Here is a 25,154-nt window from a genome sequence, read left to right as displayed (position 1 = left end):
CATATACTACTTATAATGGGTACCTAGACCTACCTACCTACCTACCTACCCACTCGTACGTTACATAGTACACAGTACGGTAGTAAATAAATACAGTATGTAGGTAGAGGTACATCTACATACATACTCACTCCTCACTCCTCACTCGTCACTCGTCACTCGATGGATGCGATTGCGCGACACTGATGGCTGCGCACGCTGGCTCGCTGGCTCGCCTGCCTGCCTGCCTGCCTGCCTGCCTACCTACACCTAAATTTTCCAACGGCTAGAAGAGAACTTTCTGCGACTCAAACACCTACGCTATGTTTACGGCTTCGGGTTGAATCGAAGATGCGAAAAATGCTCGCGAGCTTTATGTCGACCATTTACTGCGCGAAATTCAAATTTAAAATGTGATTTAATCGCCAAGATCAGCGTATTTCGAGGTAAGCGACGTTCAATTTCACCATTGCTTAGCTATTTGTACGACTGTAGCCAGTTTTCGTGTCGATTTTTAATCGCCGAAATAAAACAGCTGTTTGCTTAGTGATACGCGTATTAATGCGTATTCGGTATTGCCTACGTACGGGCTAGGGCTAGGGCTGGGGCTACCCGTACCTACTCTGTGTACCTACGATTACGAGATAAGAACAACAACTGACTGGCTTTCGTTTCTTTTGTTCTACTCTACTCTACTCTACTCTACTCACCATGGTACCTACGAGTACAATCAAACTAGGTACGTACCTAGCTAGCTAAACTTGTAAAAAACGTGTGCCTTGTGATTCGTATCTCATCACTCATCAGTAATCTGCATCACACACCTGTAAACAGGTACACTCACTTGTACTGTACATAGGTACTCGTAGGTACCCATTTAACATTTTCAACTGCCGAAGCGAATTTTCCGATTTTTTCAAGTTTTTGGCGGTGCTGCCCTCTGTAGCTTTAGCTTTATGTAAATATCGTCAAATTAAACAGGTTGCTACCTACTTAGATACCTACCTCTCTCTACAGGGTGCCCAGAAATATCGAGTACCCCTAAAAAAGTTTTCTACTAAAATACTTGGGTTGGTCACAGGTCACAGTGAATGATACCGGATACGAGTAATAATGATAGCACATGATTGGTTGTTGGACTGGAGAGATAACATTCCACCAATCATACGCATCTATTTCACGTTGCCAACCTACGAGTATATTTTTAATGAAAAACTTTCTTAGGGGTACTCGATATTTCTGGGCACCCTGTATATCTCGATCTCGATCTCGCCATGTTATATCGCACCTTTCTAGTAAGTACCTACCTAGTAGCGTAGGTACCTGTACTAAGGTTGCATCTCGAAAAAGCGAAATTTGCAGCAGAGCGATTTTCTTTTTTTTATATGAAAAATAAGCGTCGACTTTCTGACATTACAAGTAAATGTCGTCGGACTTTCGATAACTGTTTGAAAATTTTCGTCCAATTCGTGACATAGGTAGAGGTACGTCTACTCGTATGTAATGTTTCACACTTGCAGAAACTTTTTAAAAAATGACAAAATGTTCGACTTTTCGATTCCGTACTTATTGCAACAGACTTTTGTAAACTTTGGAAAAACTTTGATTAATTTTCGATGTTTAGAGTAGATCTGATTTTACACATACACATTACACATAGTCGTACCTATGTACAATTTCCGGATTGACTTTTAAAAACTTGTGACAAGTTGAGACGAATTCTCGACAATGAGTCAGACTTTCGAAAAGTTTTTCAATAAGTGTTCGTAAATACGAGTATCTAACTACATATCTATATCAAAATTTTAAAAACTCGAAAAAATTGATCAATTTTGACGCTGACTTTCAACACCAATCAAGCATTAAGATTATGTAGAGCTTTTAAAATATGGAAAACCCTATTCGAGTGTTACAATTAGGTAGGTAGGTACGTACGTACGTCAAACTCAAAAATGACTGACTCTCTGACGGGTTATCGCGCTTGTCTTCTTATTTAGAATTCTAAACATCGAGTTGATTCGAAACGTTCCTCGAAGAGGAGACTTTTACAATGCTTTATCGGTTTCATCATCTTATAGCGAAGGATTTTTTGGTTTCAAACCCCTCCTCTATTTCTAAAAAATAATAATAATAATTCTCAGACTCTCGCGTTTTTTAAGTACAGTACTTACGAGTATAGGGTAAACTGCCCAGTGGTTGACACCCGCCCAGTGGTTGACACTTGTGTAATTGCTTCATTCAGTTTGATTTTTTGGCAACACTGATACTAGCATGACGTAATTTATACCTTGCTTGTACATCACCATGACTTTCAAACCTTTTGCTCATTTCAATGTGGCGTCATTCGAGTTATAAATTTTTATAAAAAAATTTGTGAAATTTCAGCATCATAATTGATGTGAAAGTATTTTACAATAAATTTCATAAATCAAAAAGTTTATTCTTTTTCTGAAAACTAATGAGATATCCTGAAAGGTATTGAAATGTAGATGACGTTGGTCATCTAGATATACTTCATTCTTACTTTTTGATCAGTAATAAGCCGGTTGTCAATCACTGGATATCAAAATGCATAATTTTCCAGTGGTTGACATAGTGTAAAAAATGTGAATTTTGTAATCATAACTAGGGGGCTTCGCCCCCTAGGTCGCTTCGCGACCCAGACCCCACCACGGCTCGCGCACTCGCTTCGCTCGTGCTGCTCGCCTTGGCCCTCGCTTCGCTCAGGCCTCTCGCCCCTTCGGGGCTTGCTTTTTTGACAACTCAACTCATGCCCCATGCCCCTTACTTCGCTCGGGCTGCTCCTATATGCAAATCAGCTAAAATATGTCAATAGCGAATTCTACTCTGGTTCTAAAATACAATTTTTAAAAAAATCAAATTTTTCAAGAAAAAAAATCAAGTTTGAACAATATTTGTATCAATTTCTATGAATTAACGACATTTTTTTCTCAAAAAAACTTCCGACTATTCACTTCAGATTTATATTTGGGGTGTTGAATTACTCTGGTATAACTACCTATACTGACTTGACATCATCATTTTTTAAGAGTAAAATTTCTGAAATTCTATACGTAAAAATTGGGTAGAAAAATAATTGAAATTCTTGTAAAATTATGACATAAAATGAGTAGGTAGGGGAGTATGCTGGAGTAATTCATTCCTATTAAATGAAAATCTGAGGTAAGGTAGTCAAATTTGTATCCCAAGAATAGAAACCCGTAGCTATAGGCGGGACGTGACTTAAGCCATTGCCCAGCCCCCCCCCCCGCATGTGAAAATTTGAAATAATACATGCAATAATGAACTGTTTTTTCGTTTTTTGAGGACCCATTTTTTTCAAAAAAATTTTGTTCTCACTTCACTTGAGCTGTAATTGCACCTTCATTTCCATAAAATTACCATACATTACGAAGGGTTTTTATAAAATTACCTCTAATTTCGATTTTTCATGCCTAAAAATCTGGTTTTGCCCCCTCTCTCGAGAGAGTTCTGGCTACACTGTACTGAACCCTTCCTCTATCTTCACTTCAACTTTTTTACAAACATTTGTTCCAGTTCCACTAAACATTTAAATTTGTACTGTTGAAATAAAATTCTAACCCAAAAATGATCTCAAGTGCAGAGCCTCCTCTCCTTTTTATTTTAACAGACACCACATACCAGTTTTTAAAAAATGAAATACTAAGACGTAGGTATAGCAATGAATGCCAGTCCTATAGGAGAAACTGCTTTTTTGGAACTCACAACACAACAACAACATTCCCTCCTCAACACCCCTATGCTGTAAACACGCCCACATAGCAACGTTCTGAGTGTATTGTTGTCCGTGCGCATTGTATTCTGTAAAACGTGCATTTTATACACAATAGAGAAAGTGTTTTTTCAATTTTTTCGGCCCTTAATTTGAAAATTTCCGACTTTTTTTCTTGATGACATATCTACACGTCAAAAGGAACGTTTTAAAAAAAATGTTGTCGAAATCGGTTCAATAGAAAAGGCTGGCGGACTCTATCAAGGTTTCTATTCGAAATTCTATTGTTTAAACACAATAGAAAACGTGTTTTTTCAATTTTTTCAGCCCTTAATTTCAAAATTTTCAATTTTTTTTTCTTGATGACATATCTACACGTCAAAAGGAACGTTTTAAAAAAAAATTCGTTGAAATCGGTTCAGTAGAAGAGGCTGGCGGACTCTATCAAGGTTTTTCTACACGATTCTTTTAATATATATAGATTCTTTAAAATTTCATGTAATAGGTAAAAAATGACATTATCAAAGCCAAATAAAAGGAAGGGAGTAAACTTAATTACAAAATTCACATTGTGTAGGTAGACTATGTCAACCACTGGACAATTATGCATTTTGATATCTAGTGATTGACAACTGGCTCATTTCTGATAAAAAAGCAAAAATTATGTACATTGAGATGATAAACGTCATCTACAGTAGTTTTTGAAGTAGGTATAGGTACATGGTACATGTTTTCCTGCATATTTCAGTATGTCAATCACTGGGGTGTCAATTACTGGACATGTCAATCACTGGGTTGTCAATCACTAGTTGTTGGTTGTCAATCACTGGGCAAAAAAGTTGTCATTTTCAAAAAATAATTTGAAGGTCACAGTAGTGTCCTTTTTTGATGAAATATAAGTCAAAATGACGGCAAGGAGTGGGGACATATCTTATACCAACTTATTTTCAAAAAAAAACATATGCATAGGAGAAAAAAATTTTTTAAGTGAAAAAGCGTCCTGAGATGTGTCAACCACTGGCGATTTACCCTATTGGTATTAAGGCGTCATCGAATTTGAGCAATTGACAAATTTGGTCTCCTATTTATAAATGCGAATAATATTTGGTCATCATTATTTAACTTCAACTCGCAGTGGGCAGGGGCACCTAGATCTAGATTGCAAGTTTTTATTTTTTTATTTTTTTTTTTCGGCTCACCAAGGAATCTGCTCCTAACTTACAAATTGTGCAAGTTTTTATTCGTCTACGAGTATGTAGGAGTGCTACTCGTACTCGTAGGTATGCCAACGCTGATTAGTGATTACTTACTTAGAGATGATCGCTCCATCACCTATATATAGCGACTGGCGGGAGTGTTTCCACAGTCCACGTTTGATTGTGTAGAACTGTAGGTACCTGCTGGAGCTGGAGGTTCTGGAATACTCCATTGCTCGTGCTCGTAAGTAGATACCTTGGTGCGAAAAGTTGATCGCCACTTCTAAATTGTTCGGAAATCAAAATTACATACGAGTAGGTACATACATGAATTGCTGGGCGGTGATTTTTTTTGCATTTTTGCATTTTTGCTGTTTTTTTGTTGTCTGATTTTGCTATTCAAATTGGCATTTCAACGTGTACTCGTACCACTCGTAATTTCGTATTTTTACAGACATGAGCAGAAGACGAGGTGAGAAACAGTTGAGTATTCTGCTATTTGAATGGGTCGCCTTGTTGTCGCTGCTGCTGTCTTTAAAACTCGCCAACGCCGAAGGAAATGTTGGTACGTATCGTTATCGTTATCGTTATCGTTATCGTTATCGTTATCGTAATCAAAGTGCAAATGTACCTACGACTACGAGGTACGACTACGAGTACATACATAAATGTACGTCTCGTACGTACTCGTACTTATCATTAGTACCTACCTATGTATTTACATAGGTACAATGGTACATAGGTAATACATACATATATGTACTCGTACGTTACATGTTAGTATTGTACGTACGAGTACGTATGGTATTAGTAGTTGTTCGATAGGGGATATGTACGACGTACGTAGACGTAGCTTACGTTTCACAGAACGCAGAAACATAATATTCTGCTAGGTATGTGTACCTATGTAGATGTACTAGTATTTATGGTTTAGGTTTGTGTCATTTAGCCGAATCATCTTGTCCGCTCCGCTTCGGTGAAGGGCGAATGGACTGAAGGCGAATGTTGAAAACATCAAAGTAGGTACGAGTAATGGGAAATGGGAAAAGAATAGGTACCGGTATGGATGGGTGGGTATGGAAAACAGCTCGGTAAGACGAGGCGACAGGCGAGAATTCAGGAGCCAAAGTACTTAACTACCCGGTTAATTTCGCTTTTAGAGCGTCGCGCCGCGCCGCATGTTTCTGAGCATTGTTTTCGACTTTGGCATGCCGATGCGGATGCCGCCTTCATTCTTACGTACAGCTAGATACTGTAGATATACTCGTACGAGTATTTGTTGGACGTGGGATAGTTTTTGTGATGGGTGCGTAATTTTCTTACGTAGGTATCTTACGAGCGAAAGCAAAAGCGAAAGCGAAAGCGAAAATGAGCTACGAGTTATCATCGCTAACGCTACCGCTACCTACCGGGTGTTCAAGAATACGCGATTTTGATGTTATCAAAAAAAAAAGAAGAAGAAAATTCCCCGCTTGAAAATTGGAAAATTGAATAATCATTTATAAAATGGGCGTTTGAGCGATTGATCCGATGAAACGGGAGAGAATCTTTCATTTTGCATTGAAACCAAATTACGCAGATCTGCCTAAATGTTGTTTGTTAGTATGTAACGCGCGTTTATTTATTTTGTTTTCGTCATTTGGCGAACTAATTTTTAAAAAAAGAAAAAGAACAATAGGTAACTCGAAAGCGCGTGTTTTCGATTGTTATTCGATTTTTCAAATTCAACTTGTGGAATTGGAAATGTTTTTCTTATTTTGGCTTATCCAGAACATCTGCAAACCTCTTATTCTTGGACACCCGGTACTTGGCGTTCCGCGGTGTATTAGGTACGAGTACTTTCGTATTTTTTCTAGTGTGACTTTTGATTCGGTATTCGGTATTCGCCACTTGCCATTTGGTGACGTCGGTAAAGGTATACGTAAGGTACAGGTAGCAAATAGCAATACATAATTTGTACCTATAGGTACGAGCGGTGTATAAGTACGCCACGCCGCGCCGACAGATACGCGGTATGGCGGCTGTGACTGCGGCTGCGATAAAAAAGAAGAAAAAGAAGGAAAACGTGACGTGGGCGTTGAGGCGAGGTGGCGAGGTGTGTACCTATTGCAGGTCCTACTCCTGGGTATACTCGCAAATAATGCCATTGCGTTTACGCGGCAATCTTACGTCATCGCTGCTCGCGGAGGCGTTTGCCGTTTGCCGTTTGCCGTTTTCATTTAGCATCGTATCCTCGTTCGTTGTTTTTCGGGTTTTAATTTTTTGGTTCGCACTTGGCAGCCACTTACAGTTAGCTATCGTTAGCTTTTCAAGCCGCAGCGCCAAGTTGTTTCATTTTCATTAAAAGTACATACTCGTATGTATGTATCTACCTACCCACCTACCTACATACCTACCTACCTACCTATGTACATGTGCGCAAAGACTGTCATAACACTGAATTGAGACTTACGACTTGCAAATTTTCACCAGCCAACCAGCCAGCCAGCCAGCGGAACGTTGGATTTTTATCTGACGTTTAACGTTTGAGTCGGTTGAAATCTACGTTACTCGTATTTCCGAACTTGCCAAAAATTACCTACCTACCTACCTACCTACTCGTATTATACAGTGGTGGGCAGAACAAGTAAATGAAAAACACGTCTTGATCGAGATGATATGTACTTGTCATTTGTATTCATCGTCCGTCATCGGTCGTTGTCGCAATCCAGTTTATTCACTTGGTGGTAGCGGCAGGGCAGGGCACTGGGCTGCTTTTTCAAATTACACATCCACTTCCGATCCACATGCATTCTTTTCAGTTTGCGAAAATTTGTTCGTACACACGGTTTCTTGATAATGTCGAGTCGTAAACTCCCAATAGACGTATTCGTAGGTAGCTAGGTACGCGTATTTCTTGATCAACGGATCAACGGAAAGAGCCAAAAATCACAAAGTCGAACTCGACCTTGATACTTATGCTCGCTAATTTTACGAATACTTACTAATTGTACTTTTATCGTCATTGTCGCTAACTCGCTATTTGCTTTTTTGTTTTCAGGATGTTTATACTCGAATTCATTGTGTGACTCGAACACAGAATGGTGCTACAATGGTGAGTATGAGTACGACCAAAAATTTTAGGTACCTACTTCAACTCCACACTCTTGTAAGGTACTGCCACTGTCTAGTTTTCACGCGAGAACAAAGGTCATTCTATTGCCCAAATCTGGTGGTGATTACCCATGTAGTTTTTGTTGTTTTGTTTGTGTTGAGGAATAGGGATATATCGGTACCTTACCTACTAGTAGGTATACTGGCAATACTGGGCGATGGGTAGGTCTGCACCACACCACACCACACCACGCCACTATCGCTATACCTCGCTCTTTTGGTGGTACCTCTACCGACCTACCTAATTACCTACCTTACTTACGAGTACTTACTTAGCTACAAGTTGTATGCGTTTTGATTTCAGACTCGGCTTTCGGAAGGTGCGTTTATAAGCACACATCTGGTGCGCAGAATTTGCACAGGTGAGTGTGCATTCACGCTATATTTACTCGTATACTCGTATGTTGATGCTGGCGAGTGACAACCTTGAGCCATGCCATATGGCGATCTGTTCGCATTGCTTTTGCTATTCGATCATAGGAACACAATTTCTGCGCAGGTATAAATTTAAATACGAAGATTTGGAAAATTTGAAGCAACTTTTAGAGCAGCTCAGACTACTGGGTTTCACATGGAAGCACTCGTATACTCAATGTATCGTTCAAATGCAGCTCTACTCGATGAGAACTGGGTGAGTAGTGCTAGCAAGTACCAAGTACTGAGTACTGAGTACTGGGTGCTCGTGTCTAATATATTCGCACTTGCCTATCTATGTACTGTACTTGTAATTTTACTCGTACTTACATATTTTGTCGCTTACAGAGTACAATATGACGCGGATGCAGAAATATGCGATCAAATATTGAAGCAAGAAATGACTGATCCTATACGTCTACTTCGATATGGACAGGCGGAGCAAAACACGGTTTGTATCCAATTTTGATAGGCTACACATAGTTACACTAAAACACTACAAATGGGGCAACAGCACTGGTCTAGCTCTAAACATACGTAGTACATAGTACCTCTACCTATGTACATACATATATTGCTTTCCTGCATTTTGCGAATTGCAACGACAGCCAGTTGCAATGATTTACAAAATACAAATAGGCAACCCGCTTACTCATTTTAGCATAGGTAGGTGGTAGGTGATAAACCTACTGGCTAGGTAGGTACTCTTACAATGTAGGCTTGTTGAGCTGTGTCACGTTGAATGAATAAAATTGCGCAGTCAAAAAAGGAACCTCACTGAACAGGCCAGTGGTTCAGAACTTGACCAAAGAGTAAGTGAATCTGAAAAGTTTTGTGAAACATAGATTGGTTGTCATCAATGTGAAATAAGGCGAACCACTGAATGAGGGGTGAAGACAGTGTTCAAAATCGCACCTTTTTTCAGAGAAAAAGTAGCGGTTATTCTCCATCAACATTGAGCCGATCTCGTCTCTTCTCTCATTAGCTTATTAATAACCTTATGTGGTGTTACTGTCAAGTACTTGTACTTATCTAGTTTAGTCTAGTCTAGTGTAGGCCTACTTGTGAACCAAATAATGCCCAATTGGCCACTATCAGCTAGGTAAAATTTTTTGGTTTTTTTTTGTTCACACTGTACTGAACTTACCATATATGTATTTGCATTAAAATGCAGGATGGGAGCAGTATTGATCGAAATTCACTAGCTAATGCGGCCAATAGCGACAACCAAGGGATTATCAGATACGCGCCAGATGATCAACTGGATGCGGCTCGTTTGCATACAAATCAGCATAACACAAGGCAAAGTGTGCCAGTTGTTCAACTTCAACAAACACCTGGTAAGCTTCATACAACAATATACCTGTACTACCTACCAGTTGCCATGTACATAAATGTAGATAATATGTAGTTATTGTATGGTAGCTACAGCTATACCTTGGTACAAGAACAAACTTGTACAAGAAGGATCCAACTCAGTTACAAAACACATTGTTGTCATTGTGAATATTTCTAACCAGCATAAAATCAGGCTATGAGTGCCTATCACATATGTACAAGTACTTAGTACTACTACTTACCTACCATGGTGTGCGTATCAGTAGAGTTGAAAAACAATTAATTTTGGTCATGTTTGAGATGAAAATTGGGTAAAAAAGTTTTACCTAACTTAGGTAGGTACGTAAGGTAGGTGTAAAAACATTCAAAAAAAAGAAAAGCTGTCAAAATGAACGAAATTTTCCAAAAACCAACCAATTTTCTTCAAAGTTTTGTAAGAATAGCCCGAAACATGATTATGAGTATAAACTTGTTGAAGTGTTACCTGTAATAAAAACAATGTGGGAAATAACACAAATTCTCACTACCTACCTTACCTACCTACAATAGTATACCTAATACATAACTAAGTACCTAATTCATCTACATATTACTTGAACATGAATACTCAAAAACTCACATTTTTGGGAAATTGAAAAACAAAGTTTTTGTTTGTTTTTGATTTAAAAAAAAAAATAAAAAAAAGGTAGATGGAAAAAGTATTTTATTGTTGTTACCTATGTAAAATTTCATGGGGAATCCGAATTTCTCGGTATTTTTTTGCGGGGTAGTCTGTAATGTTGTGTAAATTCGACTGTTCACCACAAGGTCCCTTTTCTAAATCACGGATATCAGGCGATGATGAACGAATTTCGTCAAAATTTCCCATCCAACCTAACTATGCGCAAGACAACACTGCACCCGAAAATCAAAAAAAAAAATTGAAAAAATCAAAGCGATTCGATGTTTTCTCTCTCCTGAAAAAAACGAAATATCACCACAAGGGCCCTTATCGCAAAACCCCTCTCATATATATGTATTTGGCTGTACACTACACACTACTTACCAGTTTCATTTTTCAGATTATGAGACCGAATTATTGAATCAACTGCGTGCGCAATCGTCTAAATTAAAATCAGAAGTGTATAAGAAAAATTTCAAATCTACATCTTCTCGATACAGAGGCACGCCGTTGTACTTGCCACTTCGTAATCGTGAGTAATTTTCTCTTCAGTTCCCCCCCCTTGATTCTCGCCATCATTGGCAATTGTTGGCTGGCCAGCTTGCTGCTTAGCCAACATAAACACATTGCGCAATGCGCAGGTGGACTGTTCAGTTGCAGTTGCGGGCACAACATTTTTCCATCATAATTGCCAGCTTCGAAGAACCAAAGGCAACAACGACCAAAAAATTGGCTCAGATAATTTCCAAAATACAGGCTGTGAATTGAAAACCAGACACCTCCCTGAATTTTTTCTGCTAAATTTGTTTAAAATTCTCTGATGTTTTTTTTTTGCAACCCACCCTACAGTGTATATATAGAACTAGATACTCTTAGTACCATAGTTAAGTTGGCTCTTGGCTCAACTTGCAGGAGACAAATTCAAAATGGCAGACGAAGAATTTATCGACGTGCAGAAACAATCATTCCCTGCCATTGGCTCTAATTTGAACGACAAAAACCAAGAAGGTGGAGGGGACGATGATGATGACGAGGACATCAACGAGGAGGGTGGCGCGGGCATTAACCAGCCTGATGTGTACGATCAATTATTAGCCTTGCAGAAAGCATTCGATAACGGAGGTGAAGCTGGTGAAAACGCCAAAGTTTATAGCGAAGCTGGTGCCATGACTGTGGGAAAGAAGCCTGGTAAGAAGATTTTACATAGCTTACAAGTATTTTTAGTGCGGCACTGTGCTGGTGCGATGGCAATGCTGGCTCTGGTGTTCTTGCCATATGGCTTAGGGCTTAGGCTAGCACACATTTTTACCAACAAAGCAGAAAATTTTCAACGCTGTTGGCTGTTGGTGATTGATGTCACAGTGCAGTGTTGATGGCTTTCCAATTCTCAGAATCCGACTACCAAATAGCCCAAGCCACTCAATGATTACCTATGTAGTAGTACATAGGTCTACGTACCTTGGTGCCATTTGAATAGAATTTTGATTTGGTCACTCAGTTGTGAATTTTTGGCAGTTTTTTCAAAAACAGTTCCAACACAACAGCTGTAGCTAAAGTGAAAAGATGAAAGTAGAATCAAGCAGGGAATCTTACAAAGTTTCACCAATCCTCACGCTTTTCATTTTGTTGCAGCATTGCTAGAAGGTCACACCTGCGCCCACACCGCCTCTTTATAACCCACCTACCTACTTATAAGTGTACCTATGTACCTGAAACTATACTGGATGCCCAGAAATATCGGGAACACCTAAAAAAGTTTTAAGTAAAAATATAGGTTGGCAATGCGAAATAGAATAGATGCATATGGTTGGTGGAAAGTTATCAATTATCCTCTCAGTCCAACAACCAATCACGTGCTATCAGTATTACTCGTATGCATCATTCACTGTGACCAACCAAAATGACTTATTTGACAGAAAACTTTCTCGGGGGTTCACAATATATATTTCTGAGCACCCTGTACAAATGTATGGGCTACTTGTACCTCTCTACCTAATACCAATAGTAATTCTCTTTATGTTGTGTTTTAAGCATATTATTGCATTTCAGAATATCAAAATAACGTTTACAATAAAATTCTGGATCAGTATGGAGGCAAAATATTTGGCTTCCAGCGCAGCGAACGACTCGATGTCAAGAAGCCTGGACCATATTATAAAGTGAATAATTACGCTTTTGGGGTAAATACTTGTATGTAATGTACCACCTATACCTATGTCCTATATAGTTATTGTTATCCCTAGGGTTATTGTTAGCATTAGTCTTGGCCTACATCTTACAGTATGGTGTGGTACCAAACCATGGCCAATATGGCCAAGATCAGAGAATTTTCCACTGCCAAATGGCGAGTGATCAATGGAGTTGTTACCTAACATTAGCATTAGCCAAATGGTATTTGGTGTACTGTACTCATATATTTCTAGTCTACTTAAATGTAGTTTCATTTTATCAGATAGGCTAACTACACATGTAGTCACTACATTGTGTAGACCCTTGACACCTCTACCCAGTCTCAATTTCATTCGGTCTCACCTTGCACATCTTTTTTACCTGAGTACCAGCAACATGCTAAGTTCCAACCTACCTACTTACGAGTATTTGAGAAAAAAATCTCAAGAGCAGGCCCAATTCAAATACTCGTACTTATCGAATAATAGGTAGTAGATAAGACACCTACATAGCTACCCATGTACATTGTATATTGTACACTTCAGTTGAATGAACACACAGCCACAGGTAGGTACCTGTAGTATTTGTACAATGTACAATGTACATGCTTAGGTTACCAAATTAGATGATTGATTGCCTACATAGCCTATCTACTAGTACCTATTCGTATTTCGTAGTACACAATCCGAGTACTTTATGCTTAGATACATAGACAATAGACATACATGGTGCGCAAAAGTATAGAGCACCTACGTACCTACCTACCTACCTACCTACCCCAAGAAAGTTTTTTAAATAATGAGTAAAAATACAGGTTGGCCACATGTATGCCAAATGGTGATAAATAGATGCGTATGTGTGTGATTGGTGGAATGTTATCACCTCACCTTACATTAGTCCAATAACCAATCATGCACTATCATTACCTTAATTATGTACATAGTTACTCAATTATATTACTCGTATCATTCACTGCGACCAATCCAAACATTTGGCAGAAAACTTCTTTGGAGGTGCACTGGTGCAGTACAGGTATTGGTACCTACTCAACAAATCTGCGCACCCTGTAGGTACATACACAAATACCTACTCATACGTGTACCTCTACCTACCTACCTACCTATACATATGTATACATATAATGTGGTTGTAATTTGTACAGAATGTGAATACACAGGAAAAAATAAAGCAAGATGGGACAAGTGGCAACCAAGATGGAAATCTATCCAACGGTAAGCGGATAATAGGCAATAGGCAATAGGCTACATGTACATAAGCATAGAGTACAAGTAGAAAATAGCGACTGTCTAGGTGTAGGGTATGCCTATCAGCTATAGAGGAACCAACTGGACAAGGTGTCTGCAATTTTAACACATAACCAAAATTTGGTGATTGCGATCTGATGGAGAAATTCAAAGTAGGCGTCTACTCGGCCAGCTGGCCAGTAAAATTCACTTTAAAACAGTCAATACCTATTCGAATGATCAAATTTCTGGATTAATTTTCATCATCATTCTTATTCTTATCAAATACATACTGTAGGTACCTACCTATATACTCGTAGAACCAGGATGTAGGTAAACAAAAACCACCCGATGGATACTTTGCATTTCATTTTTTAGAAAGCATGCCTTCTTACAAAATATGGTACACATAGGTAGGTACTAGGTACTAATTCACTGAAAAATAAAGTCCTTTATGGCCTTAACAAAATTTGCAAGCTCTTTCCAAAAATTGTGTGCTGATCCGCGCCATGTCGTGTTGATATTGAAGGCACCAGGCAAACATCTCTAGATGTGTAGGTGTAGCTTGAAACACTATTTGGTGTAGACAAACAAGTGTTGCACTCTAGTGGTGGAATGCATGAAACACGTGTTATCATGCTGAAAGGGGGACATTTCCATACTCACGCACGCTTCCACATGCGCACACTCGACTTGTCGAGATGCGAATAAATGTGATTCTCTACAAAAAGTCCCCCTTTCAGCAAGTCGATGGTGGCGCCGCCACGAGATGTCAACCCTGAATACTGAATACTGATACGAGTATATGTTGGTAATGTTTTTTTTTCATACATATTTTGTATTTCAACACTGTTTTCTTCATTTAATTATTCAGGATTTAAAAGAAGAGTACTGAAAGATGTCTTCAGTGATACATATCCCACTTTTCAGGTAAGTGTTGTTAACTGGTGCGCCACTTGCCGCCATTTGTACCTTACCTACCTGCTTACAGGCCATTGAGAGCCGATGCGGGCCTGGGGCAAATATCATTTTGGGCCCCATTTCTAAAGCAGAAGCTATATTGAAGTTTTGGAGGGGGTGTGGAGGGTGTTGACTGAATTTGCCCACTGATGCGGGAGAAAAATATCAATTTTCCAATTAATATAATGTGTCTTATGAAAATTTTTATCTAATTTTGTTTTTAATTTTTGGAGGTCTCAAAATGTGAAATTTGTTTATATTAAAATGAGAAACAAATTTGCCCGAGTAAAGCGAAGGCGAGAGCTTTTCAAAATTTTTTCTTCAAAATGCCTAAAAACAAGTTTTTTTTAAATGCAAGGTTTTTTTTTGTCTTTTAAAACAGTAGAATTCAAATGTTTTTTTTTGAAGGAAGTTGATTTTGAAAAAGAAAACAGAACAACCCAGAAAGCTCTTGAAAATTTATAATCTGAGAGGCATAAAACAATTTTTTTTGTGAGAAGTTAATTTTTTGGCTTCAAAACCAACTGTTTTTTGTTTTTTTTTAGAAATTTCCATTTTGATGTGGAAAAAGATAAGAAAACAAGCCGGAGTGAAGCAAAGGCAAACGCTTTTGAAAATTTGTGTTTTGAGAAGTAAAAAATACTGTTTTTCTTTCATCATGAGCTCTCATTTTGCCAGGTCCTTTGGAAAGCTCGGGCCCCAGGCAAACTGCCCCACTGCCCCCCCTTTGACCGCCCAGCCTACTTGAATAATAAAATATACGTTTTTTTCCTATTTAGAATCCGTCGTACGAATATGTTCCTGGTAATTACAAGCAGAACTCTTACGTGAGTAGGTTACTAGCATTGGACCAAAATCCATCGTATGTGACAATAGAAACGAATCACGAGTGAGTTTCGCATTCAAGCAAGACTACCATGTAGTCAGTAGTGGTATGATTCATACATACTATAGTGAATGAGGTTTACTTTTATTGTTTATTTGATTTTGTCAAGCAGCTTGAGCGAATCAGCCGTATCTCAGTTAGTTGGTAAACTGACCAAACTTTTCAATTTTCCACCTGGAATATTTTCTCAAAGGAAGTAAGTAAAAGGGTCTAGGTCCTAAATAGTAAATAGTAGGAATAAATATGCATACATATCGTATGCAATAAGTATCTCATAACGTGTTACTACCAGCATTGCACCTGCATACCAACCATTAATTACATGCGCTTGCAGGTTTCAAGGAAATAAAGTCATATTCAAAATCAGACAGAATATGTTGAACCCTTCAGCAGCCGAAATTAAACGTCTCATAGGTAAAACATGGTTATTACGATTAATTATTTAATTAAGTAGTTCTAGATAGGTGCTGTATAAGCGTATACCTAAGCTTAAGAACATGAGTTTCACTATTATCTACAAGAGTGTGGGTTGTGGCCTATGGGTAGATAAATTACAGATATGAATGCAGAGTGTAGATCAGCTACTGTGGTATGTGGGGCAGTGAGTATGCATTATTTATTCACAACTTTGATGATGAAACGAGGTCCGCGGGACCTGGCAAGAGGGTTCCCCAGATTTGGATAAAAAAATACAGCCATTTATTTTTTTCACATTGAAAATTCTGTTTTACCCTACACAGGAATAAATATAAATCCAAAATCGTTAATTAGTCTTTTGATTAATCAAAAATTTGAAAGCAAAAATTTAAAAAATTAATATTTGATTCGGGCATCTAGTTTTTTGGTTTTCTTTTCTTTAACATCCTGGGAAAGAAACAAAAAATAAGAAAAAAAGCCATTTGTTATCCTAAATATTTGAATTTATTTTTAAAATCTTCAGTGTCCACATTTTGACAGTTTTTTCATGAAATGTTCACTGTTTAGGCATAAAACTATTGACAAAACAAATATTCGCAAATTGCAGTAGGTTTTCAAATTACATATTTGACCTCAAACAAACGTTCAAAACGATAATTTAAAAAAAAATACTCATTCTCTTTGATTTTAATCGGGGGAACCCTAGAAATTGTTGGCTGATAAAACTGATGTTGAAAATGCTTAGCAAAGAGTTTTGTTGAAAAATGTGAAAGTGACTTGGCAAGTATGAGTATAAAGGTGTCTTATGTCTAGCGTAATACACAACACATAAGACACCTTTCTAAATAACATGATGTACTGAAGAATTCTTTATAGTGATTTTAATAGGGTTCCCCTTGTTGGGGGAACCCTAAAAAAATTAGAAAAGTGAAAAAATCATCATTTTTTGGGGATAGTCCATGGGTATACCTATACCTACTTGAGTATATATTTCAAACAGTGAGAGCACTTTCTCAAGGCAAAAATAGTCGTAAGGGTGAGTATAGGGAGAGGAAATACTTACATGATACCTACACCTACATACAATGACAGTTCTCAAAATCTCACTAAATTTGAGTATGTAGTGTACAAGTAGGTATAGGCATACCTCCTACAGGGTGGACATAAATACATATCATGAACCCCACAGAAAGTTTTTCATTAAAAATATAGTTTGGCAATGTGAACGGTTTAATAGATGTGTATGATTGGTGGAATGTCATCTCTCCAGTCCAACAACCAATCATGCACTATCATTATTATTATTACTTGTATCATTCACTGTGACCAACTGAAATAACTTTCTTGGGGGTTCACGATATTTCTGGGCACCCTGTACCTCCTATGTAGTAGTATGAGGAACCTACAGGGTGCCCAGAAATATCGAGTACCCGTAAAAAAGTTTTCTATTAAAATACTTTGGTTGGTCACAGTGAATGATAATAATGATAGCATATGATTGGTTGTTGGACTGGAGAGATAACATTCCACCAATCATAAGCATCTATTTCATGTTGCCAACCTATATTTTTAATTAAAAACTTTGTTAGGGGTACTCAATATTTCTGGGCACCCCGTACAATAAAAATACCTACATAACTACGCACTACACAATAAATCATCCTAGGATGAATAGTTAGAAAAACAAAAATTAAACACAATGTATGTCCTTATTAATTTTTTTCTCATTTTCTCGTGCTTTCCGATACTGTCGTTCAGAAAACAGTAATCCAGGTGATTTAACACATGGAATTCGCATCACAAACGTCTACCTCGGCAAACCGGTATGTATATGCGAATTGCAAACAAATACACAGCTATAGCTACACAGCTAGTGTACCAAGTATATATATAGCCGCATACAGGTAAACTCATAACGTTTTGTATAAAATACAAACTCACGTCCCACCTGTAACTTCGTTGCTGTGCATGCGCTCGACGCATCATCCCATAGGCCTGATAGTACTCGATGTTAGGCCACGTTATATTCGTTAACTTGATTTTTGGGTGACCTGTGGAGAGGTATCTCATTGCCGAAACATCAATTTTTCAGAAAAGCTTTTTTTCAAAAGTCCCATACGTCTCTGTTTTTCGCAAATAGCTTTTTAACAAAGCATCCCACAGAAAAATAACCGGCTCTAAGCAGAAAGAAAATTTTATTCTCTACAATTTCCTTCATTGCATTTTTTCCCTAGGATGCATACTTTTCCCATAAAATCACTGTTTAGACTGAAAAACACGAAAATTCGGACCTGTATAATCAACTCTAAATTAAAATTGAGCAGTCAAAAATTTATTTTAGACGATTTTTGACCACGCCATGTGAAAGAGGACATCTTCAACCACCAGAATCACCAAACAGAACGTAAAAAATGATTCTTGGCATTCTTGGCAATAAACACCTTTTCCTCATGTCCTTATACATAATAATTAGGCTATGTACTCATTTGAAAATTGAGTCAAAAGAGAAAGTGTATAAACGGCAATCTCATGTCCCTGCTCAAACTTTGCCAGTAGACTCCCCACACCTTGTAGATTCATATGGCACCTCATCGAAAAGTCACGTCCTAAAAAGGTTACGAGTTTGTCAAAACGTTATGAGTTTGCTGGTTAATCTAGAAAAAAGTTACGAGTTTACCCCCTAGAATATTTATATGTACATACAAGTACTAATAGGTGCCCTCTGCACCCAGTTGTGAAAAAAGTCTAATTATTTCCATCAAATTTGGAAGAGAGCTTCAGTTCAAATTGAAAATTTTCCACAAATCAATTTAGCTGAGTAGAATGTTTCTGAAGGTGGAGAAGAGATATACACATTCCCAAAGAAGAGATATTTTTCTAAAAAATGGTACCATAATTTTTTTGGCTCTGGCCCTTGCGATCTGTCTTGGGATAAGCAGCCAAATTTGAAATTGTAATTATTTTCTTCTTGAGTACTGATATCCACTGGTGGGAAAATACGAGTACTCATACAAGTATTTCAGAAATGTAGCAGTGAACTGGTGAAAATGTTTTGGTCATTAGGAACCTACTATGTTGGCCTACACAGTGCCAATTTCAAAAAAAAAAAATGTGAGAAAAAATGGGAATTTTTTCTGGAATGTGACGACGTGTTTGCTGTTTGATGTTGCAGAAAGACGAGCACTTGCCGACAAATTTACCAGCTGCCTCAGATATTGAGGATGCAGATCACTACGCTGTGGTTGATGTGGATTACGCGTACATTCATCTCAAAGAACCGTAAGTGGTAATCACAATACCTAATTGGATGGGCTACATAGGTTCAAGTGCTCTTTACTTGTACTCATACCTATTTGCTTGTGTTGCTTTGCAGGATTCACAATAAAGCTGATGGTCAGAGGATTATCGATGAGATTGAAAAGATGCTGAAGTTGCCAGAAAATACGCTGTATGAAGTGAAGTAAGAAATCAGTAATGAATACAATAACTAGTATAAGCTTGTCCTCGTCCTCAGGTTTGTTAGTCATAAAGTAGAAAGTACACCAGAGTCCAGAAACCAGACACCACCTAGTGGCTAGTACATGTACCATCCAGCAATCAGAATAGATTGTGGATTCGGACCTCCACCTTCCCCAGAGCGTGCTAGCATTCGTGGTACGTGATTGGTCAGTGATATTCTGTGCCTTTGTTGTTTACTTTTCAAAACGGGACTTTTTATCACAAACTTCGGCGATTTCATACTCGTATTAATTTTCAACGATATTTCATTAATTTCGTAAATTTTGCGGTGTTTTTTTAGTGTTTTTTATTAATATATGACTTCTAATATCGTGATACATTGTGAATAATGAATATTACCACGAGTTACAGTGTTTTAGTGAGCTTAGAAGAATGAAACAAATTTGCACGATTAAATGAATTTAAAGTTCTTTGCAAGTGTTATTTTAATTCACCACAACATTTACTCGATAGCACGATCGCAAAACAATTCACTACACGTAAATTTAGTTTTATTTAATGTGAATTAATGGAAATATAACATCGAAATTTAAAATGCCAATTTCGTGATAAGAAAAGTCCTGTTTTGAGAATAAACACCCAAGAGCACAATCTCACTAGCCTATCACGTACCATGATGCTAGCGCGCTCTGGGGAACGTGGAGGTCCGAATGATAACTTGAACAACATGGAATGAGAGTACCTACCTGGACCTACCAAAGATTTCCTCTGGCCAGTTGGTTTTTCTTCTGGCATACAAGCATTAAAATTATATGAGAATACATATCGCACCTCGGGAGTAATAAGGTGACATCTCAAAAAAAATTGATTTTGATGTTTTTGCATTTTTGGGGCTTGTATGACTATGACCCCCCTCGACCAAAAATAACACTTTGAGTTGGGTACATTATCTAGATCATGTAAAAAACCCAAATGGCCTAACTCAAAATCCCAACAACATTGCAAGTTGTTTGGAGTTATAAGGGTACATCTCAAAAAACTCCACCTTTTTTGAACAAATTTCGTACATACAAAGTGTTAAACAGTTTTGATTGTTTTGAATGTTTGTCAGGTAGAAATAGACACAAGAAGTGTATTTTTTATTGGTTTACACCAAATGGAAAAAAATGTTTAAATTGATCACTTTTCAGAAAAATGTATTTGCATATAAGGTAAGTGCAGGTAATTACGCCACCCTAAGGTTTGAGGTCATTTAGTGGGGTTAAAATGCATCTTTGGCAAAAATGTGAATGAACCACCTCAAAGTACATCTCATTAGCTACCTTTTGCGAAAAAAATTTATTCTTACCCCTCCCCCAATACCGTCAATCTCCTCCTGAACATTTTTTACAAAAGTGGCGTAATTATCAACAGGTGCAGGTAATTACTCCACCACCCCAAAAAACCATTTAAAATCCATGAAAACATTGGTAAAAATCATTTGGCATTTTGGGCATCTTATTGGCTACCTTTCCCTAAAAAATTTTTTTTCATTACCCCTTCCCATATTCCACCCCTCCATTTCTGAAAATTATTCACCAAAGTGGCGTATTCATCAACATATGCAGGTAATTCCGCCACTCTCCCCCACCACCAAAAAAAATTATTTAAAATTATTGATAAAAACATCACTAAAAATTATTTCTTAGCATTTTGGTCAAATATGTGAAAGTCCTGAAAAGAGTTTTGTGAAAGTGGCATCATTTTCAACATTGGTACTTTTGTATATTTTTCAACATTTCGATACTTACATTGAGAAATAACAAAAAACTGTTAATTGCATTGAAATCGGCATTAAATTTACTACAGTAAACATATCTTCAAAAAATGTTTTCACCCTTATTACAAGTTGCAGCACGTTTCCAAACTGTGGTCAATTTAACATGACGTTTTTTTTTGGCATCAAATTTACAAAAAAGCGAGCCGCAGATCTGAAAATTATCTGGTCCAGTGATATTTTTGGTTTTCCTACCTTGGCTTTAACAGTACAATCACCTACAAATCGTCACACAGCGCCATCTACCCGTTTACTATGAGAACTGCGGTAGTGGCGTAATTGGCAACGTGGCGTAATTAGCTGCACTTACCTTATATAATGAAATTTCAGTTTTTTGAGAATTACTCAAAAACTAAGCACTCTAGAAAAAAACTAAAGACATAATGTTGATTGGAAATTTAATTCTCTACAACTTTGATATCATGAAATTTTTTTTGGACGCTTCCTTTCGCCTCCACATCAACTATAATGAAAGGTTACAACTCAAAAATGTTTTCCAATCATTGAAATATTTCCTCTTTTAGATTTTATTTTTCAAAGTGTTCTTATGCTAAATGAAGGTAGGATACCAGATCTTTAAAATGAGGTGCTATTCATTCCTCACAATTACTTATAAGTTGATGAAAATAATGTATCAAGTTTTTTAAAAAAAGAAAATTGCTCTCCTGTAAAATTTCACTTTTTTGAGATGTCACCTTATTACTCCCGAGGTGCGATATACCTACAAATAATATGTAGGTAGCTAGGTACATGTACAGGGTGTCCAGAAATATCAAGTACCCCTAAGAAAGTTTTTCATTAAAAGTATAGGTTGGCAACGTGAAATAGATGCATATGATTGGTGGAATGTTATCTCTCCAGTCCAACAACCAATCATGTGCTATCATTATTATCATTCACTGTGACCAACCAAAGTATTTAGCAGAAAACTTTTTTTAGGGGTACTGAATATTTTTGGGCACCCTGTATGTGCATGTGCCCAACCAGCTACTTGTCACAGCATATCAATTAGGCATAGTAACACTGCATATCAATTAGGCATAGTAAGCAGTGTCCCATTCCCTAACCCTTTACTTGTACACATCCTGCATATTAGCCCATTAATGCAGCAGTCAAATAATATATGTACCTATGTTTCAACAGCACGGCTGTGTCTGAAATACTGTTCAAAGTCAGACCAAACACACAAAAGTTGAACGCATCAGAATTGGCAAAAAGAATAGGCGAGTACCTATACCTATGTAATTAATTATCTACTTATTGCTTTTCTATGAGTGTTTACAAATACGAGTAGGTATGTGTGTTCTGTACAGAGTGGACAGAAATATCGGGTACCCCTAAGAAAGTTTTTCATTAAAAATATAGGTTGGCAATGTGAAATAGATGCATATGATTGGTGAAATGTTATCTCTCCAGTTTAACAACCAAACATGTGCTACCATTATTATCATTCACTGTGACCAACCGAAATATTTAGCAGAAAACTTTTTTAGGGGTACCCGATATTTCTGTCTACCCTGTACCTCTACCTACCTACTGTAATTACTTGTACTTGGGCTATGACGCCACAAGTAGTTTGGCAATGGTGGTATCTAATTTGCATAATTTTTCATGTTGATAGATTCGTTGAAAAGCAGAATTAAAAACGATCTAAACATCGATATCACGTCTGTTGGCATCGGTGACAAGGTAAGTAATACTTGTAGGTATGGGTATGGGCATGAGCACAACAACATTAACAGGTAACCAGTAATGAGTAACAAGTAGTGAGTAAACGTGTCCAAGTCAGTGAGTTGAGCTTAGGTTTTGGTTAATAGAGCATTATACAGCGCCTGCGCACCTGTGCTTTTCTGACTGCTCTCTCCCTTCACCACATCTACATAGTTCTAGACTATAATAGTGCCAATGCCGCTGCCACTGCCATAAAAGATAGCATCTCGATAGGTATTTATGTACATACGTATCTTATTACGTTACATAATATGACACGATTGCTGTTAGAGAGGTACTTAGAGTACAGTTAAAGTCAGCCACAAACATAGCATAGCATAAACAGTATATGAGTAAAATGATACAGAGTATAGGTGATGGCTGATAGAAATTCACCTACCTGTAGCAATAGTTAGGTAATAGGTATACCATATACCTGCGAGTAGATTCACAGTTGACAATAGGTGTTATGTATTGTGTATTTGTAGTGTGTACACAGGTACATATTTTGCTTGCCAACTTGTGACATGACCACAATATTCACACAGGCAAGCAGGCAGGCAGGTGCAGGGTATCAGGTGAAGTTATTAGCCGTGCATCAGCGTCATCTAGAATATACATTAGGTATGAGGTGAAACGATGAGAAAGGGACAGATATGTATACTTTGGAATAGGCACATAACATACATTATGTAGATACCATATGTATGTATAGATTGCCCCCATACATTACGCAGCCCATAACATTTCAGTGAATTTTTGCGGACCGACGTTTGGTTTGCACTAGCAGGAGTGCGCTTGATTTTTTTCCATGTGTTCTCAAAGTAGCTCACTGCTGGGATGTAAAAAGAAGATATATATTCCATCAGGTTGAAGAAAGACTTATATTTAGGCTTTTAATTGAGAGAAAACTTATATTTAGGCTTGTAATTGAATTTTCAATTTTTAAGGAGGGCTCCCCACTCAAGTGTATGTTTTTTAGATATTCCCCAGACTTTTTCCACCATCAAAAAAATGTTTTCATTCACTTCCAGAGAGGTGAGGAACTCGAATAGTTCATGCATGTAACCCCCCCCCCAAGTCCATAAAATCGGATAATGCAGGTCTTCAGTGGTATTCTGCCTCATATACATACTGCGTTGGCTCATTTTTGAATGTCTGTAGTGAGTGAAAACAGAACAAACTTTTTGCAGCCAGGCACTGGGCTGCAAATAGTCCAGATGGGTTGCAAAAAGTCTGAGGTTTATCTAGTATGGGCTGCGTAATACCACTTTTCATATATGTGTATGTACACATATTGGTACCTATGTACATGCACCCAATGTACACGTAGATGTGGTGGATGCTGAAATGAAGCGTTTGCATTTGGGTTTATGTTTATGCCATGCTGATAAAAATTGATTTCATGTGGTGGTTTTTTTGCGGACAGGATAAGCTGCCAACAGCCACACGTCTGTCGCACACTGATGACAGCCTGTACATGTTGACGTTCATTGTATGCGGTGTAATAGGAGCAGTACTTGTTTCGGCAGTCGCGCTTTACTGCACCAAAAAACAGTCCAGGTTGAAGGATAAACTGCATAAAATTGTGCCATCATCAGACAAGGAATTCGGCAAAGACTATCAAGTAAGCAGTGTAGCCTTATGTCATATACTTAGGTACCTATGTGTAATTGTGGATTGTGTACTTGTATTAGCTCAACATAACAGTACAACACATACAAATTGGCTACACTACTGCATAGTGGCATAGGCAGGATTTTCTCAAGGAGGAGGCCAAACCAGATTTTTAGGCAAGAAATATCAAAATAAGGGGTACTTTTTGGGAAACCTATTGTGATGTGTGGAGATTTCATGAAAAGAAAAGTAAAGTTACTGCTCCAGCGAAGTGAGAGTGAAAATTTTCAGAAGAAATTGGTCTAAACAACAAAAAAGCGTCCATTTTTGCATGTTTTCTTTCAAATTTTTGCTCACAAGGGAGGGGGACAAGGCCCCCTT

At 37.7% G+C, this 25,154-nt stretch overlaps 1 protein-coding gene across 1 annotated transcript in view; it reads left to right on the top strand.

Moving 5' to 3' along the window:
* The first annotated feature begins 258 nt into the window (after nt 1-258).
* Nucleotides 259-25,154, top strand: part of LOC135840728 (receptor-type tyrosine-protein phosphatase N2-like) — a 30,803-nt gene continuing 5,907 nt past the window's right edge. The window contains exons 1-21 of the mRNA XM_065357387.1: nt 259-425; nt 5,384-5,494; nt 7,970-8,023; nt 8,387-8,444; nt 8,582-8,713; nt 8,845-8,947; nt 9,671-9,836; nt 10,896-11,027; nt 11,408-11,683; nt 12,545-12,675; nt 13,827-13,896; nt 14,783-14,838; nt 15,648-15,757; nt 15,867-15,950; nt 16,089-16,168; nt 17,930-17,994; nt 19,344-19,450; nt 19,545-19,631; nt 22,590-22,669; nt 23,068-23,135; nt 24,586-24,783. Coding sequence (XP_065213459.1) covers nt 5,386-5,494; nt 7,970-8,023; nt 8,387-8,444; nt 8,582-8,713; nt 8,845-8,947; nt 9,671-9,836; nt 10,896-11,027; nt 11,408-11,683; nt 12,545-12,675; nt 13,827-13,896; nt 14,783-14,838; nt 15,648-15,757; nt 15,867-15,950; nt 16,089-16,168; nt 17,930-17,994; nt 19,344-19,450; nt 19,545-19,631; nt 22,590-22,669; nt 23,068-23,135; nt 24,586-24,783 — 2,166 coding nt within the window. The 5' untranslated portion in view covers nt 259-425; nt 5,384-5,385. The remainder of the gene's footprint in view (nt 426-5,383; nt 5,495-7,969; nt 8,024-8,386; nt 8,445-8,581; nt 8,714-8,844; nt 8,948-9,670; nt 9,837-10,895; nt 11,028-11,407; nt 11,684-12,544; nt 12,676-13,826; nt 13,897-14,782; nt 14,839-15,647; nt 15,758-15,866; nt 15,951-16,088; nt 16,169-17,929; nt 17,995-19,343; nt 19,451-19,544; nt 19,632-22,589; nt 22,670-23,067; nt 23,136-24,585; nt 24,784-25,154) is intronic.

This window comes from Planococcus citri, chromosome 3 (genome assembly GCF_950023065.1).
Source record: "Planococcus citri chromosome 3, ihPlaCitr1.1, whole genome shotgun sequence".
NCBI classification, from domain to species: domain Eukaryota; kingdom Metazoa; phylum Arthropoda; class Insecta; order Hemiptera; family Pseudococcidae; genus Planococcus; species Planococcus citri.
This window is presented reverse-complemented; position numbering and strand designations above follow the sequence as displayed.